General features: G+C 30.6%; 1 protein-coding gene across 7 annotated transcripts; it reads left to right on the top strand.

The window, feature by feature from the left end:
• Window positions 1-3,747: 3,747 nt before the first annotated feature.
• Window positions 3,748-18,340, top strand: LOC148285355 (transcription elongation factor, mitochondrial). 7 transcript variants are annotated; one of them, XM_088226676.1, is made up of 7 exons: window positions 3,748-3,992; window positions 4,079-4,242; window positions 10,313-10,550; window positions 14,026-14,178; window positions 15,171-15,355; window positions 16,035-16,151; window positions 17,445-18,340. In XM_088226676.1, the coding sequence occupies exons 1-7, from the start codon at window positions 3,948-3,950 to the stop codon at window positions 17,731-17,733; spliced, it is 1,191 nt and encodes a 396-aa protein (XP_088082802.1). In that variant the 5' UTR covers window positions 3,748-3,947; the 3' UTR covers window positions 17,734-18,340. The 7 variants fall into 7 exon arrangements, 5 of the variants coding, with proteins under 5 accessions (XP_088082802.1, XP_088082807.1, XP_088082812.1 ...); XR_015822362.1 differs by lacking the exon at window positions 15,171-15,355 and having other exon boundaries at window positions 3,776-3,992; XM_088226681.1 differs by lacking the exon at window positions 4,079-4,242 and having other exon boundaries at window positions 3,776-3,992.
• The last annotated feature ends 1,563 nt before the right edge of the window (window positions 18,341-19,903 follow it).

The raw sequence follows: 19,903 nt of genomic DNA, 5'->3' as shown, positions 1-19,903 counted from the left end.
ATAGACCAATGGGCGAGCTTTACGCCGACTTTCGAATGAATTAGTAATTTCCAAACTACCGTCAAACATGACAATTTTGCCCAGTCATGACAATTTTGCCCACTGCCGAAATCCTTGACAAAATCATGGAAGAAATGTTACTGATATCATTAGAATTACATTTGGTAAGTATATTATGATAGTTCCATGGCAAAACTAAATATTCAGTTTACCGCCAGTTTCAGTTGATCACTTGAAATTTGAAGTTAAACTTGAAGGTCTGTTTTTGCAAATCTATAAATAGTGTCAAAACTTTTGTTGTTGCGGAGTTTGTGTTGAAACGAGGCTAGTAAGTTTTATATATTTCATTGCATAAATAATAACAACGCCATAGAAAGTATTTCTGTATATCTATTTTTTTTTTTGTTTTCTTACAAAAAACATAATAATAAAACAGAATATCAAAAAAATAAAGCATAATTACATATCAACGAACAAAAAAAAACCACAAAGGCATGGCCTGTTCAAACAAACAATAGATATTTAAGTGAGCAAAATTGTCTTAGATTTCTTAGCTAGTGTTTTGACAATTTTGCCCACGTCTAGGGTTGTCGCTACATACTACTTTGAAAAAAAATTGTCCAAGACAAAAACCAGATTACAGAAAAAGAATACATCAGGCGACCCGAAGAAAATGCAAGTACCTGCTGTTTAAACAAAGTAGAAAATATAAAAGAAAATGAAGTCAGCGACAAAAACATGATTTTAAATGAGGTAACCGGATGTTTTGTTCAAACTGGCCCATAAATCAGATTTTTACCAAAGATTTAATGAATAATCTGATGGGGGTTTCAATTCAAATACACGCTAAAAATGATAAGCCAGTTATTCAGTTCATCAAAACTTTCTATACCACACAGAAATTGGATAGCAATCCATCCGATTTTTCTCTGCCTTTAGGATCAAAAGATACCCACATCTTATAAAGAAGAACATTGAAAAAAATGTCATAGCGACACGGAAACAACCGACTCTAATGCGTACTCAGTTAATGAATCAACAGATTTCGAGACATCCATCATAAGTCATCACGGCGAATATGAACAACGTGCCTCCGAATCTTCGGCCGAGGAAAACGAAAAAAACAGTGTCAGTGTCCAACACTGATATAGATCGGTATTGGTCTGATCCGCTTGAAATTAATAACAATGAAGAAGGCGCTTTTGTTTCAGTAATGTTTAACACTGTTGATACACAAAACGACAAATATGATGTCAGTTAAGTTATCAGCGCATCAACAACCACAATTTTAATATTGTTATGTCATTTGTAAGACGCAAACGTAATGGAGCTTTATGAGGTCTCAAGTTGAGCATATTGCTGATGTATTTAATTGGAACATAGTGAAATCTTTGCCTGAACCTGTCATCTTGCGTCAAGGTTTTCATAAATTCAATGTAAACCTTAAAACTGTTAGATTGAGTCATTTTCTGTGAGTAAATTAAAAATGGTTTTACAAAAAACAATTTTAATTTTTACGGTTCAAAAACAATTTAAACCATTTTTAAAAATGTAAGAATATCCGATCACATTTTTGAAAGTTTTATGATTAAATTCGCCAGATTTTTGTGAAATTATGAAGACTTATTTTTTTATTTTAAATGTTTTTTTGTATAAATATTTTTAACAGTCTAAAGAAGAAAATAAAACAAAGAAAATATTATAAATTCTGTACATAAAATACAATTTCAAAGCATAGGTAATCTAGCGAATAATTGCACCGCTGTACAAAAAAATAAAGAATCTTTTTTAGTAATTTAAAGAAAAATCGTTTTAAAAGCTTGCCCCCTTAATTATAAAAATCGCATCATAACTTAAATGGTTTGTAAAAAAAATTAAAAGCTATTTATAATTTATCGGCTTATGCATAGTCAAACACGAACAAATTAAAAGGGTTAGAGATAAACTACTTTGGTTTTGTTAAAAATCCAATTATGTGCCAACCCTGGCTCAAAACTCCGCATTGTATAGAAAAATTGAGGAAATAGTTGACAATTTTGCCCACCGGTTTTTTGCATTGATTTTATAATAGTGATGCATCAATAATGCTATTGTTTAAACATAAACAGTTTTTTTCGCCCAAAAAGTAGTAATAAACCGTATAAAAAGGATGATAAAACCAAAAATAACAGTTAATTACCAAGTGCGCAAAATTGTCAACAAGTGGAGATAATTTTGCCCAGCATGTTTTGTCTTCTAAAATTGCATAAATAAAAGAAAAGCAAACGTTGTGTACTTGTAAAATTGCTTAGAATAATTAGTATTACTATTCAGCAAAATGGATAGGAGTAGTCCAATACAAAAAAAGACATTGTAAAAGTTTGGTAAAACTGGACAAAATTATCACGTTTGACGGTAATGAATTCATTTGACTACAAATAGACCAATGGGCGAGCTTTACGCCGACTATCGAATGAATTAGTAATTTCCAAACTAATGAATTCACTCGAATGCAAATAGACCAATAGGCGTACGTTAAATTCATTCGACCATAAATAGACCAATGGGCGAGCTTTACGCCGACTACTTTCATTCGACTACTTTCATCGCCGACTAATTCGTTATGACGTAATGTGCGCTGGGATCTGGCAGACTTGATAGTTGAAATAAAATGCTTTTGTTTTTTGGAGTTATGTCAGCACAGGTAAAAAAAAAATGTATGTCAACATAATTAATAAATAAAGTGCATCATTTAACAATAAAATAAAGTGACGTTTGTTTATAGATCTGCTGCTAGCCTATGTGTGTACTTAATAATAATAAAATTTATATCAAATCCATCCGATCTGAAATATCAACACAATAACAACTGATTGTAGTTTTACATGCGTGACCCAAACAATAAATATGAAACAAAAATATTTTAATTTTCATCATTTGTTTGGCAAATAAATATTAGGTTATGTCAAGAAATGATAACCACAGACCATAATTATACCCATGTAAATATTCTTAATACTTAATACCATAAAGTAAGGCTCATGGTTTACATTATTATTGCCATAGTAACAAAAAAAACAAACTGACATACCTACCTATGTAGGTTTATAATTTGTTGCTCTACGGGTGATATTTTTTAATTTTCAAACCATATCTCCATTTTCTCATTTGTTAGTTTGAAAATCAGTATTAATTTGTTTAAAAAAATATATTTTTTTTGTATTACTTTTTTTATTAGAGTTACTTACAATAAACACATGACTTTTTTCGTATCCACGTCCCGGCTTTCTAGAAATAAAATCCGTATTAGAACGTGACTTCTGTTTTTCATATAATATTATTAGTTAAATTAAAATAAAAATTCAAAATATTTGAAAATATTCTAGAATGTAACTAACTTGAAGTTTTCATACAATGTAGGTATATTTGCTTGTTTTCATATTGTTATTCCTTTCTATTTGTGTTGTTTTTAATTTTTATTTGTAAATCTATGTCACTTGTTTTTGGCCGATGGTATCACATTTTGGCAGAAGGCTCTTTCTTATAAAGGAAAAAAAGTACTTAGCATTCCCAAAGCATGGATATTTCTCCCGAAAAACGGAGTTTGTCTTTGAATAAATTTCTGTGTCTATTGTCTATGGGATACCGGAAATGAATGATTCATTCGAATGATTAATTCGATTATTTCCTTCATTCGATTACTAATCATTCGATTAGTAAATTTAGTCGATTATTTTCATCTCTAAATTGATGCGGGTCGACTACTTTCATTCGACTCCTTTTATCGCTACTTGTGAACATGAACACTTCTACTGCTGTCACTGCTGATGATTGCGTCAAATGAACATTATTGTGATCTTTGATACGCGTATAAAATCCGGTTCATTTTTTCGCTGTGACACCTGACACACTGCAATAAAGCTTGGTAGTAGCTACTACAATTGTAGGTGTGGTCTCATCTCATCGCTATGCGTCTATGCGCCATGCTTGCACGAGTTTACTGTTATGCTATTGTGCGTAAACGGTATTTTGATAAATTAGGTTATACCGTCTTGTGTTCCTTTGATATACTATTTTTATTCGTTGTTTACTGTTTCAGGATTTGCCATTATTAAAGGTTCAATCATCAAATTTTCATTTAAACCATGTTTTCAAGGTGCAACATGGTAATAATCACAAACAATTTAAATCCAAATACACTGACAGTGACGAATCAAAAATACTAGCGAAATTGAATATCACGAGTCCCCAGCAGCTCTCCACGTTAGTCTAAAAAGCTATTATCTCTTAAATAAATTCTTTGAATGTATCTACTTTGTCGGCCTCGTGGTGCAGTGGTCAGCGCGTTTGCCCACCATGCAAGAGGTCTCGGGTTCGATTCCTGACATGATTGATACGAAATATTTATTCAAAAAGGTGTTTTTACACTAGAATATTTCATAGTCCCTGGACTGGTACCTGGAGCGTAAGACTGATCAATCTTACCTTCATGCAACAAAAATGATCAAGATATGCTGCAATTGGTGTACCAATCCAGTGCCCTATGCACCATTAGGTGCGGAATGGGAATGATGACTCTGGAGGATCGCAGGGCAATAACAGACTTAATATTTTTGTATAAAATCATTAATTCTAAACTCGATTGTTGCGAACTCCTGGATTAAATTAATATTAACATACCAGCATGTAGAACTTGACAAAATACTCTATAAGTATATTATTGTCACCCTTCTCAAACCAACTATCTTTGTCACTCACCATATTGCATATATACAGACTAGGAAATGAATGTACCTCTCATATGAAGGGTGGGCGGAAGAAACATGCGGAGTCATGATTTTTACAGATTTGAGTTAAATATGCCAAGTTGTAGGTATTTACAGTATGCACCTGTGTGTCCTATCAAAATATCATAATATACGCCCAATCATTGGCAAAACGTATTTAAAGTTTTGGACAAAGTTGAAGAAACAAATGACTGTTTGCTGCTTCAGTCAGATATTGATTCTTTTAATATGGGGTGCAAAGCCAGCTATCTAAAGTTAAATATTAAAAAATGTAAAATAATGTATTTTTATAGAATGAAAAAACCTATCTCCTTTGATTACAAAATAGAAAATATTAATTTAGATGTAGTCAAGTCTATTAAGGACCTCGAAGTTATCATGGACTGTAAACTTACCTTTAATGAACGTATGGCTACTATTTATTTATTTATTCATATTTTTCGCTTAAAAACTATAATTAATAATAAAAATAATGTGACCTCACTGGGGTTTCCCGTGCCGAGGACACTTAACAATATAGTTTTTTTTAATTACATTTGAGAAAAAACAAAGAAGACTCACTTAAAAAACAAACATAATTAACAAATATTCAGACAGTTTTAAAAACAAGGTATTTATGTACATCTATATTATTTATATTACAAAACACACAATGAAAACAACAAAAACCTAACATAAGCCATACAGTTGTGGAGCAGTTGATTCAGCATTGGTATGGGCGAATGAGACAATCCATTTTACTTCTACCTAGCTCCACTATCCATTTTTTTATAGCCTTTTTAAACATTTTCTCATTACTAATTGCTTTAATAGATAGTGGAAGTAGGTTATAGATTTAACAAGTTACTAAAACTCTTGGGTTTTGTTAGCAGGACATCTAGTGACTTTACTAATATGTTCACGGTTAAAACACTATATTGCTCACTTGTTCGTCCTCTTTTAGAATATGCATCCGTGATCTGGTCTCCCTTCTACGCCCAATCATTGGCAAAACGTATTAAAAATTTTGGACCAAGTTTAAGAAACAAATGACTGTTTGCTGCTTTAGTCAGATATTGATTATTTTAATATGTGGTGCAAAGGCAGCTACCTAAAGTTAAATATCAAAAAAATGTAAAATAATGTCTTTTTATAGAATGAAAAAACCTATCTCCTTTGATTACAAAATAGAAAATATTAATTTAGATGTAGTCAAGTCTATTAAGGACCTCGGAGTTATCGTGGACTGTAAACTTACCTTTAATGAACATATTGATACTATTGATATTGACTGATTGATACTACATATTGACTAAGTCACTAAAACTCTTGGGTTTTGTAAGCTGGACATCTAGTGACTCTACTTATATGTTCACGGTTAAAACACTATATTGCTCACTTGTTCACCCTCTTTTAGAATATGCATCCGTGATCTGGTCTCCCTTCTATGTAGGCCGGATAAATCATATCGAATCATAAACCATTTCACCGTAAGTGAAGTCTGCCCTCTCGAGTGAAATGGGGTCAATGTTAAAAATCTCAAGTCTACAAAAACGTAGAAATAACATTGACTCCATATTTATGTTTAATTTACTGAATGACTTGATTGATGTACCATCGTTACTAGAACAAGTGGCATTCAATGTTCCGATCCGCCGGTTGCGAAATAATAATGTGCTTTTCCTCAATCAACACAGCACAAACTATGGCTTGCATGCACCAATGTTCCGATTGTGTCGTATTGTAAACTCGAGACAAGATCTGGACTTTTTTGGTGTAAGTCTTTATAGGTTTGAAAATTCACTAAGATAGACCGGATCTTGTCTAGAAGTAGTATTTTTTTTTTGTCCTAGCTTTAATTTTATTTAGTTGTATTTTATTTTATTAGTGCCTGTATTTATTATAAGAAATTGTATTTACCATCATTAGAAAGGACTGCATAAGTCTGTTAAATAAATAAATAAACGCGAGCAGTCAGTATGATATGGAAAAGAAAGATTCGAAGTTCGCGCATAATTTTAAGAAACAAGCGTTGTCAGTCGCTGATTGGGCGGATCTAAACAGTGCGTGTTGAAAAATGCATATTACTGTAATTCTGTTTGTGAGTTTCACAATATCTGTGACTCAGCTGAAGGGCTAAATAATAACTTTGCCATATTCAAATTCTGCTATTAATATTGTTCATATTGTCCAGGCACTTGATGGAAACTAACTCTGAACCCAAAATATTTTTTTTTGAATGTCATTTAGTTTAAAATTACATTGATTTTGAAGGTTTCTTCCGCGTAAAGCATACTAGAACGTTTCTTTCCCCTACAATATGGTTTATTTTTATATTAATCTGCATAATACTTTAGTTTTTTGATCATTTTAACGACTATTTATTTAGAGTCATTCAAAAATGTTAATTGATTACAAATATGCAAAAAAAAGGTAAGCACTTCATTTATCGATAATGTCTAAAACGGTTTTGAAACTAAAAAAACGTTTTTCTCGAAATATTGGTTTCATGACTACGCATGATTCTTCAGCCTACACTTCATATCGCCATTTTTAACTCAAGTTTCTGTGAATTTAAACCATCTCTTTATAAATATATTATGTTTTCTATAGGAACAATTAATTTGCAAAAAGTACTTATGCTAATGATCTGCTGATTAACTCGTTTTATGTTCATAATAATGACATTACAAACTACAGACCAATCTGTATCCTGTCTACAATACCGAAGTTATTTGAAAGTATTGTTCTTGATAAAATATCGGTGCAAATTAAGAGTATTATTGTACCTCAGCAACATGGTTTTACATCTAATAGATCTACTCTTACTAACCCCCTTATTTATGAAAATTATATAAGTGAATCACTAGGTAAGAAATTACAAATTGATTCCATATACACTGACTTTTGTAAAGCTTTTGACAAGGTCTGTCATAAACTACTATTAGCTAAATTATGTAAAATGGGTTTTGGAGGTAAATTTCTAAACTGGTTAACTAGTTACTTGAACGATAGGCAATTAATTGTTAAAGTAAGGTCTTTTTCCTCTTATTCTTTTAAGGCTACCAGTGGTGTACCTCAAGGTTCTCATTTGGGTCCGTTGCTTTTTTACTTTTTATCAACGATATTACAATTTTTTTTAATGACGTCATGTTTTTACTTTTTGCGGACGACCTTAAAATATATAAGGTGATAAAGACCTTTGAAGATTGCCTTACCGTTCAACAGAACCTCAATTCTCTAGATGAGTGGTGTAAAGTAAATAAAATGTACTTAAACACTAAAAAATGCCAGATCATTCATTTTCATTGAATAATCTCATTTTTTGTTATAGTATTGGCGGTGTCAATCTTTCTACAGTATCAGTGATAAAGGATCTCGGGGTATTTTTTTATGAAAAATTGTCTTTTGTATATCATGTCAATGAAATTTCAAGCAAGGCATTAAAAATGTTGGGCTTTATTTTGAGAAACACAAAAAGTCCATCCGATCATTGAAAATATTATACTGTTTTCTTGTAAGAAGTAATTTAGATTTTAATTCATCAATATGGTCACCCTGCTATAATGTTCATGTTTATAATATAGAAAACATTCAACATAAATTTCTACGATATATAAACTACAAACTAAACATTCCAATACAAAATGTGAATTATGACTATTTATTAACACTGCTTAACCTAACAACACTTTCTGAAAGAAGAACTATTAATGATCTCACTGTACTGTATAAAATTGTAAACTCTCTTTTTGACGCACCAAAAATACTTGAATTGATTAATTTTAGAGTACCTGCTGTCAACACTAGGAGTACTTTATTGTTTCATTGCTCCAGTACTTCTTCCAACCAACAAAACAATTCATTGATACCGAGACTGCATAGGTTAGGTAACACTTATGGAACGGCTGCAGACATTGTGTCCAATTCTTTACTATCTTATAAGTCCACCATATCAAGTTTATTTGTAGCTGCTCGTCAAACTATTATTGACAATTCAATTCCATAAAATAAAAAAATACTTACTTGTTTATTTTTATTACCTTATACTTGTTTTTTATTTTTTACTATTATATCAAATTGCATTGTAGTATTGGCAAATACGCATTTCATATACTTTTATTTCTTATTTTTTCTTGATAATATATGCTTGCTTGTTTATTAATTTAACTTAAAAATGTTTTTCTTGCTTACCGTAACACTTTATTTGTTTGCTTATTTTATTGTTTGCTTTACAGAATTTATTTCATAAGCTTATATCTTTGCATTTTTTGTTTATATGCTTACTGTTTTTTCTTGCATATCTTTGTTATTATTGTTTTTTTTTTTTTACTTTGTAGCTTTTTATTATATCCTTTTTAACTAATTTCACATATTTTTTCTGTATATTCTGTGTTTATTATTTAGTATGTTTGCATGTATTTAATTTTAATTTTTTGTAAATGCCTTTTGGGCGTTAATGAACAAAATAAAAAAATAAAAAAATAATATACCAACTTTTTAATATCTTTTGCATGCTGACATACATACATATTTTTCTTGTTATTTTTATTTTTCTTTTTATAAATCCATGTTTTAATATTGTTTTTTATTCTTGTATAACTGAACTCATTATATTGTTAAATTGTAAAAGGCACTTGTGCCGTATAATAAATAAACAAATAAAATAAATTAATAATAGTTTGAGCATGTAAAAGTATTTGTAGTTAAGTCCAATCACAACTGGAATATACATATTCGGACTGGAGCTTTCAGCTCTTTTTGATTTCATTTATATTTGCTTACTTTCTTTCTTTTTTTTTTATAATTAACATATTAGTGTATTATATTATTTTTGTCAATTACTATCATTTTTATTTATTTATTTTATTGGGTAAACAAACAGTATGTTCATAAACATTGATAATTTCTTGTATATTAGTGTAGGACACTCATGCACACACCAAAAAATTTTGTTTACAATTAAGACAATAATTTAAATTAAGTTAAATATAGCAAATGTAAAAGATAAGAAATAAAAAAATAAGTATATAATAATAAAATCCATTAAATATCTGCTTCTCTTAATATTTCTATGATTTTTTGCTTAAATTTACATACATTATCATTTAAAAAATCAGCCTCGGTAAATTTATTGTTATATTGTTCGCATATTCTAGGTATTGTAGATTGTTTTGAATAGTTTGTTGACGCGTTGTCTGTAAAACAGAAGATTTTGTCTTGTCGGTCTAGATGGCACACAGAATTCGAGTGGATTAGGGGAATCATTTTTATTTTTTATTATTTTGTATAAAAATAACTGGTTTAACATTATTCTTCGATTTACTGCTTGTACTGCATACTTTCAGCATAGTTAGTTTAACCAGTAGTCAACCTATTTAGATTTTTTTGTTATACCTAATGTACTTCTTAACTAAATATTGTAAGAGCCCATTTTGCATTTATAAATAAATAAATACTGCCAATATTGTTGCTCCAAAAAAGTATAACAAATGTTTTGACACATGTAAATGTAACCACTACTTTTAAAATATCACTTTTCATTTTTCCTTATTATTTTTTTTCAGATTACCTTTAGGCAAAGTTCCCCTTCAAAGTTTACTAAGTCGAAAAGCAATGGGACCATTCCATTCTATGGCAGATATACTGGATATTAAGGGTTTAGGATTAAAACAGATGGAGAAAATGTGTGATAGTATTTTAGATGAAACTGGGACTATCGACTCTCCGAATAGATCTAGTAAACCTAAGACCGCGTTAAAGGGTCAAATTTTAGATCCCATTTTGAGTAATAATCAGTTAAAGGTAACGATTGACATTTCTTTTTCTTCCTTCCCTTATCCACACCAAAGTGCAGCTTATTTTATTGAGTTATCCCGAATAAAACATCTCTACACCCGCAAAAATGAAATGATTCTTAATAAAGCGAAGTTTTCTTATTTTTGTTTCGTTCCTGCAAAAGTGTCAATTGAATACATAAATACATCTATCTCTATTGTTGTGTGTTTTCTTGGAATTGGTGACCGTAATTATCTATATATACTTGTGTAAGTATATCGTAAAATGAATCATGTAAATTAATTATGCATTAAAATGAAAAATGCGTTGTTACCTAAAAATGTCTATGTGCTTAAATAGAAATAGGATGTTATAATAGAAAAGTCAATTTTTAACTGAATCTTTGTATGATTTTATTTTGAAAAATACATACGTTTTTTTGTAATTAAATGTGAAAACTCGATAAAGAACGAGCATATAATTTAAGTTTCGAAGGTACAAGTATTTAAATGATTAGGATTATCCAATTTCATTCTGAGTTAGGAATAATTCATTTGCCAAGTAAGAATCTATGTGACCCTTGGTGCAACGCGAAATAGTGTGGGTTCAAAAATTGCACTTGTATGCGTTAGTAGTCTGGAACCATTTTGACGAAAAAAAAATTCCCACGCGCGGGTGATGTGCCCTTAATGTTTTTTTTTTTATTCCTTATACTGATTTTTTATTTTTTTACACAATATGTAAGCGTGTTCATTAAATGAAACCATTGTGATACAATACGTACATATAAACTTTTTTATGCTTTTTTTTTTTCTTTTTACATCTACTGTATTGAAGTGTTTATTTCTACACAATATATATTTTTTGTCAAGTATAAGGAACTACGTGCCGTGTATATTGATAAATAAATATCGAGTCCCTATCCGTATAATTCGTCATTCTGTACTCTTCGACGTTCTGAGCTCACAGACTAATCATATGAAGAATAGCACTCTTCGAAGACTACAAACTACCTATAATGACAGCTTTAGTCACATCGACATATTACACTGTAAATACTATAGCTTTATCAGATCTGTTAAAGAAATTTTAAATTTATCTCCTGCTGAACTTTTAATTTTTACATATATACATCTACTACCCGTATCTAATGAATTATTGTTGGTTGTGATTTTTTTAGTAATAAATATAAATGTTCATGGAAGCAGAGAGAGAGGGGAGGAAGGTAGAGTTGGAACTATACCATGTCTTCTCTCTTTTATGTACTTTTTATCCAATTTTTATAATATTTCTTTTTTCCCCTCTCCTTCTGTATTCATAATAAATTAATGTGAAATCTGTAATTGGTTTTACTTTTTTAAAATTGATTTCGTCTACCTTGATTTTCTTAAAAAGACTGTACGATTTCCATAATAAATAAAGAAGACAAAGAATAAAGCGGTGTAAATAAATTATTTTAAATCTTATGGATATATCGTATTCAATTTTGTTTTTATCTGGATTTATTTATGACAGATATTTTTAAAAAAAATCTGCATTGCCTACTTTTGGAATATTTTCTAATATTTTTTCTATCCGTGTTGGGTGAATAAGTTATTTTATGGGTGCCTAGATTTTCACGGTCACTGTTGTCAATATGTATCTTTTTTGGGTCGTCCCCTGTTAGTTGGATTTGGTTTAATTATTAATTATGTAAATCTGCAATAGCAGAACACTTTATAGACACAGCACATCTTTTCGCCTTCGAACCAAAGGTTTTACTTGAACCTAGAAATTGCATTGCACGAATAATAAAAAAGGCAATTGAAATACACAAACACATAAATAACATAAACAAAGATGATGGGCTAAAATTAAACTCTCCTGGAACCACTCACTACAAAAATGACACAGAATGTGCCACCTGCCGACTGCGACACGGTACAAATTACTTATACATAAATACGTAGTTTACTTTGAAGGTGGCTCCATCTCCAATATATATATACTAGATATGGCACTAAGCGCCCGGCGCGCAGCGTTAGCGAGCAGTTCGTTTGTTCTATAATCGCATTTCATTATATTTCCATTAAAATGCAGTTGTCTTTTTTGTAGAGCATTGGGAGGCATCTTCAAGACAGTGACAGGAAAACAATGTTCAAATACCTATTTACCAAAATTCTCTGCCACATATCTCACAATTTATGCAATCCGAATCACAAAAATAATGATCTAAAATCTAAAAAAAGTGAGATATTAATTGAAACATATTCAGAATAAAATATTTTGCAATAATTATTAAATTGTCAGTTAAAAATACGTCTTTATTTGTAAGAACTTGACATTTAAATTGTCGGGTTTGTTACAAACATGGCAACCTCTACTTGAGTATTGTAAAGTTGGAATGTATAATTTAAATTTATTATTTCACTAACTAGTAGTAGCTCTACATTATCTCTGATTTCACTACTGTTCCTTGACATAATCATGCTTATGTCATCACTGCTTACATGTAAAATATTTACTGATTGTAATAAAAAATTGAAGTTTAAAAAAAATTGAAGTTAAGTATTGTATCAGTTTATTACGATTTGCTTAAAATAAAGAAATATGGATTTTGCCGGACTTGCAAATAGTACCCTCATATACATATCTAATTTGAACTAAATGCAATAATTGATATCAAACTTTCGATTGTGTTCATTTAATATATATATACAATCAACTAACTATGTATCATAATGTGTATTAGTGACTTATACGTCTTTGTTTACTATTGTTTTTATGGACCTTAATAATCTATTGTACTTTTTGTTTATCATGTTTTTGTAGTTACCAAATTATATAATTTATGTACATTGTAATTGGCAGTAGTGCTGTATTGTACATTTACTCAAATCTAGCAATAGCAAAGCATTGCCGAGTTCAGCTCGTACTATATAAATAAATGTTTTATTCTTGCGTTACCGATCTGCAATTTTTTTCTTCTATTTTCACCGGTCCGCAGACTTCAAAGGGTTGGGAAAAACTGATTTTGAGAATATTAATTTTTATTTTATTTGATTTATTTAGAATACAAACAGATGTACAGGTTAAATTAATATAAATAAAAAATGTATACTTAGTAGGGCCTGCCATCCAATTATATGTATTCACAAAATTATACTGCAATAAAGCGACGGTGGTTGAAAGTTTAAACTGTATAAAGAATAAATATACTATATATTAAAATAAAAGAAATATGGACAAAACATTGGAATAGGTGGGTTTTATGTTTATTCCATCATCACTTCAATCTCACAGTTTTGCACTTCTGCTGGGAGAGCATTCCATGCAAATAAATGTTCACCGAATAGATGGACTGGTTGCATACTAGTATAAGGACTTATCTTATTGCTGTAGGTGTAGCTGATTTAAGCGTAAGACTTCTTTCAGATAGTTCATCTGGAATGTATAGTTCTTTTAGATATTTTCTCAAGTGTTCTCCCATCTCTTTTGTAATATCTATCAATATTTTTTTTAGTCTATTAAATCCGTCTGTGGGTTAGTACTGGACTTGAATAAGATAAAATGGGCCCATATAGACAGAAGCAACAACGGACTGATGGATTGGAATACTTTGGAATTTGGTGCTAGAGAAGGGAAGAAGCTACAGCTTAGTAACATAACAGAAATCGTAAGTCATACATTTTTTTTATTTTAAAATTATAATTGAAAATATATTACTGTTGTGTTTTTAATTTACACATTTTTTTCTTGCTACCTTGAAAAATGTAAAAAGGGGGTTTTGCTGTATTATTTACATTGACACAAGAACATTAAGTACTCATATTTTATTGATGCCGTCAAATGTGAATAAGAGGTTAGTTTGTTTGCTGGAGTTTATTAGACATGTCTTTTGCTGTTTAGAGGCCCATTGTTTTTTTTTTGGTTTTATTTGTATATTTTTTCTGTTTGCATTTGTTTTTTTTATACTTTAACTTTTAAGATCTGGCTATATCCTCCCCCCCAGGTCCTTAATTTTATTGAATTTTTACATTGCTCATGACTGCGACCCCTCCGAGTGTGGTAAAAGTTGGTCCTGTAAGGGGGGGAGGATGACTGCTATTTTTCTACTCATAAGGGGGTCGCATATTAAAAAAGGTTGAAAAACACTGGTATATGATTGTAAAATCAATAAGAGAAAATCTATCAGCCAAAGATTTAGAATCATTTAGTTATTTTGTCGTTCGTAAACATACCACTCAAGGAAACAAGCAAACAAACAAACTAGAGACACTAAAGCCATGAAGATATGAAAGATACGAAAGGTGCGGAGATATGATGATTCAAATGAGCCGAATGAGCTTGTGATACATTAGTTTAATTGAACTACTTATAGATCTAGTCACTTTTGTGATGTGACACATATCCTCTGTCAACACAGGGTCTTACCCATCTCTACTAAGAAACCACCTCTGGTTTGAATACATATTTTTTAGTTATTTTTTTAAAATTTCTGACAAATCGTTATTATACATCTTTAGTCTATTGTTCAATTGAGTTTTTTTTTTTTTTAAATGAGTGTTTTTAGATTTAGTATTTTTTTGTTTAGAATCAAATTTCTGAGAGTATAATATTTTATTTTCTCACGGTTTTCCACATTTCTCAATCTATTTATCTTTCTAGGTTTGGCATATTTGCCAATCTATTCCCATGTGTGATGTGTATGTGATGGAAGCTATTCCTACTGTGCTAAGATCTGTCGGTGCTGATGCTAATAATCCTAAAAGTGTTCAAGTTAATTTGCAAAAATCTCAGTTGGTGGCAATGCTGGCTTCTGCTATAACTGTTCTCGGAAACTCTAGACCAAAGTATATATTTTTTAAAGTAACTACAATATATTTACGTTACACGGTATGATAAAAATATTTTTTTTTAAAGTAAGTCAAAAGAAAAATTAATATTGATTGTAATCGGGTTTGATTCCTGACATAGTTGACTGGACAGTGAGATTGCGGTTATTTTTTTATTTATTTATTCACAATATAAGTATTCATTTATTGAGACACAGTGAACATTGATTTCAGTTTCAGTACATTATATATCATCATTATCATTCCCTTCCAACACATAATGGTGCATAGGGCACTGCATTGGTACACCAATCACAGCGTATCTTGATTATTTTTGTTTCATGAAGATAAGATGATCGGTCTTACGCTTCAGGCACCAGTCCAGGGACTATGAAATATTCTGGTGTGAAATAAATTTGAATAAATATTTCATATCAACCATGTTGGAAATCGAACCCGAGACCTCTTGCTTGGTAGGAAAATGCGCTGACCATTACACCATGAGGCCGACATTATATATCACTCTGTCAAAATTTTGAATGTGTCAATCAACTCACAACATTGAGAGATATTAATCCTTAGCTCTGTACAATTATTTAAAAATAAATAAACTACATAATTTTTACACCCTTTTACATTCTTTATATTCTCAAGTTATTTTTGTGGATTTGCATACATGTCATACTTCTGTTTTTAGTGATTACACATTTAATGAAGATACACATAATACTTCACCCGATAGCTGTGAAAAATATAAACTTTCTTCTGATCTTCAACACAAAGTATTTTACCTTCGGTCTACATTGCCCGCAAGGTAAGAATGAAACTGTCATTTTAAGAGCATGTTTAGTAAAATAATTCTCGTTGTAATAAGTTTTTCTCAAACCATATTTAAAACCTTTATAACCCTAGCGCTAACTTTCAATTTATTTATAAAAAAATAAAAATACTTGTTTATGTGATGTCATTTTCCGTGTAACTCTCTCTTACAGTATTTACAATTTTTTTAAGAATGGTTCCTCTGAGGCCATTATATTATTTATCAAGTTTATTTATTTATTGTGGAAATCATAATATAAAGTATTTAACAAAAGTTATAAGATAATAATAAAATTACATATTTCACATTTATATTTATTATTTGAGGATCCGGGAGAGAAAAAAAAAAAAAAAAAAACATTTGAAAGAGAGAAGGCAGTATACTGCTGCTTAGTTGATGTAAAAAAATATGTAATTCCATACATCTCTTCACCTGCTTCTATTTATGTAGCAAAATTTTTCAAAACAATTAGTCTGTGAGCGTGGAATGTTTAAGAGTACAGAATGACAAGTTTTACTGATAGAAACTCGATATGAACTGTCAATTATATTATTTACAATTTTATAAAGGTATATCCTACATGATACGCCGGGATAATTGATTCAATACTTCACTGTTGATAGTAATGTGGACATTTACTTTTTGGTCAATCAAAATATTTCTAGACTATTTTCTCATGGGATCCACTTATATGGACACATATCATGCGGCCTCCGTGGTGTAGTGGTCAAGACGCTTGACTCACGCACGGAAGGTTCCGGGTTCGATTCCCGTTGAGAACACAAAAATTAAAATGTGATTTTTCTCAAGCCTGGGTGCTCTGTGATGTAATTCACCACTGTAATTAGGCCTCCTGGCCTGTTGTGGTGCAAAAAAAAAATGTAAAAAAAAAATCATAACTTTCTTATTTTTCAAAATATTTATCTTCCGATTGGACTATAGTTGATAGTTTGAAGTAATTCTTATTTGACTAACATACTGGGACACTTTTGTGCCGACTGTTTTTTATAGGAACACAACATCTCCTCCTACCATATAATAATTTCAGTTTCAATCAGGCTATAGCTGTCTTTTCACTACCAATGACTTTTGGACAGCGAGAGGCACGGTTTTGACGGCTATAGCCCTATGGTAACCCGATGCGTACCTAAATATGTGTTAGTTGTACAAGCCGTCAAATTGCCATTTTGTGGATTCGATTTGGGAGTTAGTTTATCCCTAAATAGAACTGTCAGGTGACCATTCTAATTGTACTGTAGCGGCAGTTAAAAATTAAATTGTTTTCAGATTATTTCGGACCTTTATTGGAAATGAAAAAGTGTCAGCGCAATCTGTTGTGAGAAGTATTTTAAATGGGGGGCACAAACAATGTGCAGATGATAATATCAAACAGATCATACAAAGTATGACACCATTGCAAGTCAGAAGCTCCATCAAGGAACATTACCATAGTCAGACAGGAGTAGAGAAGGAATATCTTTGCCAATCTTTACTCTTAACTATAACATTCTTGGAATTATGTATTCACAAAAACAGTAAAGTAGTAAGTACTCTCGCTAGATCTATCAATGATTGAATTAGGATAATTCTCCTATTACTGCAATCATTACAACATTTCATCAGATAATATAGTTGGTGAACTTTCTTGGAAAACATCTGCCCTCTCGCACCCTTAAATGTTATTTTTGACTAATTATGCACCCCCTCTACACCCGCGAGAGCGTTCGTAATCGCACCCCACAAGATCCAGTAACAGTGGTGAATTACAGCACAGAATACCCAGGGATGAGGAAATTTCACTTTTCATTTTTTGTTCTCACTGGCAATTCCGTGTGCAAGTCAAGCATCTTAGCCATTACACTATGGACGGCATCTAAATTTACTTTAAACTTCTTTAATATCATACCAGTCTGATGACGTTGCAAGAGTGATGAAACCAGTTGTTAGTCTAACAAACTGTGGTGCCTCAAAATAAGTGCAAAAGAGTGCATAGTACGCATGCTCATAGAGCTATCTACAAAGCGTACGGTAGTTATGAAATAGCCGATCGCTACAACTGTTGATCGACCCACAATTTGCTTATATAATATAAACTATATTTACACCTGATGTTGAGTAATTCAGAATACCTGAAACTAGTTGTGTTATATTATATTAAACTCATATGTGGTAAAAATTACAAAGTGTTTCATTTAAAATAAATTAAAGTTTAATACCTGCTCAATATAATGCACTTCTTGATGTTGTGAAAAAACGATTAGATCGTTTTTTGCCATATTCCTTACAGTCGATGGCTGGACAAGTCGCAATAATGACAGTTTTTACGCCATAACTGAAACACTATTTAGTAGACGATTTGTTTACGACAAAACTTTCTTCTGATCTGTTAGGATGTGTTTTTTTGCAAAACGAAACACAGCTCGAAATGTTAATAACAAAATGAAAAATATGCTAACAGAATGGAATATATTACGAGGGTTGTGCAAAAAATAGAAGAAGCTTCTCTTACCTCTACAAAAAATAACAATCTTCTTAAACATATCATCGGAGACATGATTTTCAAAGAAATGAATTTAATAAAGAATGATTACAAATATCAAAATGCGCAAGTTCTAACATTAAATAATATTAAAAATAAGGTTAAAAGTAATAATTTAGTTATAACTAAAGCGGATAGTTATTTTAGAAAAATGTCCAAAATATTAAAATGTGATCCAACCACTAAAATTTCCAAAATAGTAAGATCCTCAATAAATGAAAGTAACGCTCTTTTTCCGACAGTAACCAGTAAAAATAATATTATAGTCATGAATCCCAGAGCCCCCCGCCTTATACGGTCAACCGAAAATTCATAAAAATACAATCCCCATTAGACCAGTCGTATGCTTTATTAACACCCCTGCCTCAAAACTGGCATACAAATTAAATCACCTTATAAAATTTCACACCAAGTTCAAAACAACGTATAGCGTAAAAAAATCCCTAGAACTTATAAATAAAAAAAAAAATATTTATCTTCCTCTTAACTCTAAATTTATGTCATTAGACGTTAAAAGTCTTTTTAGTAATATACCGGTTCAACAATGTATTTCTATAGTTAGAACAATGTTAAAAAAATGTAACGTCAATCCAATAATAGCTAACAAGTTGATTCACCTTGTTGAAATATGCGTTAATAACAATTATTTTCAATTTAATCAAATCATTTACCAACAGGAGGACGGCCTCCCAATGGGAAGTCCACTCAGCCCCTTACTTGCCAAAATTTTTATGGACCATATAGAACGTGAAATGTTAGAATCACCTTTAGCAAAAGATATTATATATTATGTTAGATATGTTGATTAATATGCTGTTGGTATCATATTTAAAACTTACTCAAACATATCCAGTAGAGTTAATTGCACAATTAAATTAACATTAAAAACACCTCCTTTATTTTTTTATTGCCTGATAATATTAGGATATTTGGCAATCTGGTTGACTGGAGTTCGGATAAACGTAGTTATACTGTAATAAATAATAATAAAAATGGATTAGTTTAATAGTCTATTAACAAATATATATTTTTTTAAAGCTCACTGTGGTTTGAAGCATTTGTCATGAACGCAGTTGATTTGAATTATGTTTTTTTTAATGTAAAGAAATATATTTTTTTGATTTAATAAAATTAGTACATAAGCATTTAATTTTTATTTGAAAATCTGAAACCAGGTAATTGCACGTTAGTTTAAAGTTTTATTTCT

This window comes from Micrasema longulum, unplaced genomic scaffold (genome assembly GCF_059751315.1).
Source record: "Micrasema longulum isolate JH-2025_06_02 unplaced genomic scaffold, ASM5975131v1 h1tg000040l, whole genome shotgun sequence".
NCBI lineage: Eukaryota > Metazoa > Arthropoda > Insecta > Trichoptera > Brachycentridae > Micrasema > Micrasema longulum.
The sequence above is the reverse complement of the archived record's forward strand: the minus strand, read 5'-3'. Positions and strand labels throughout refer to the sequence as shown.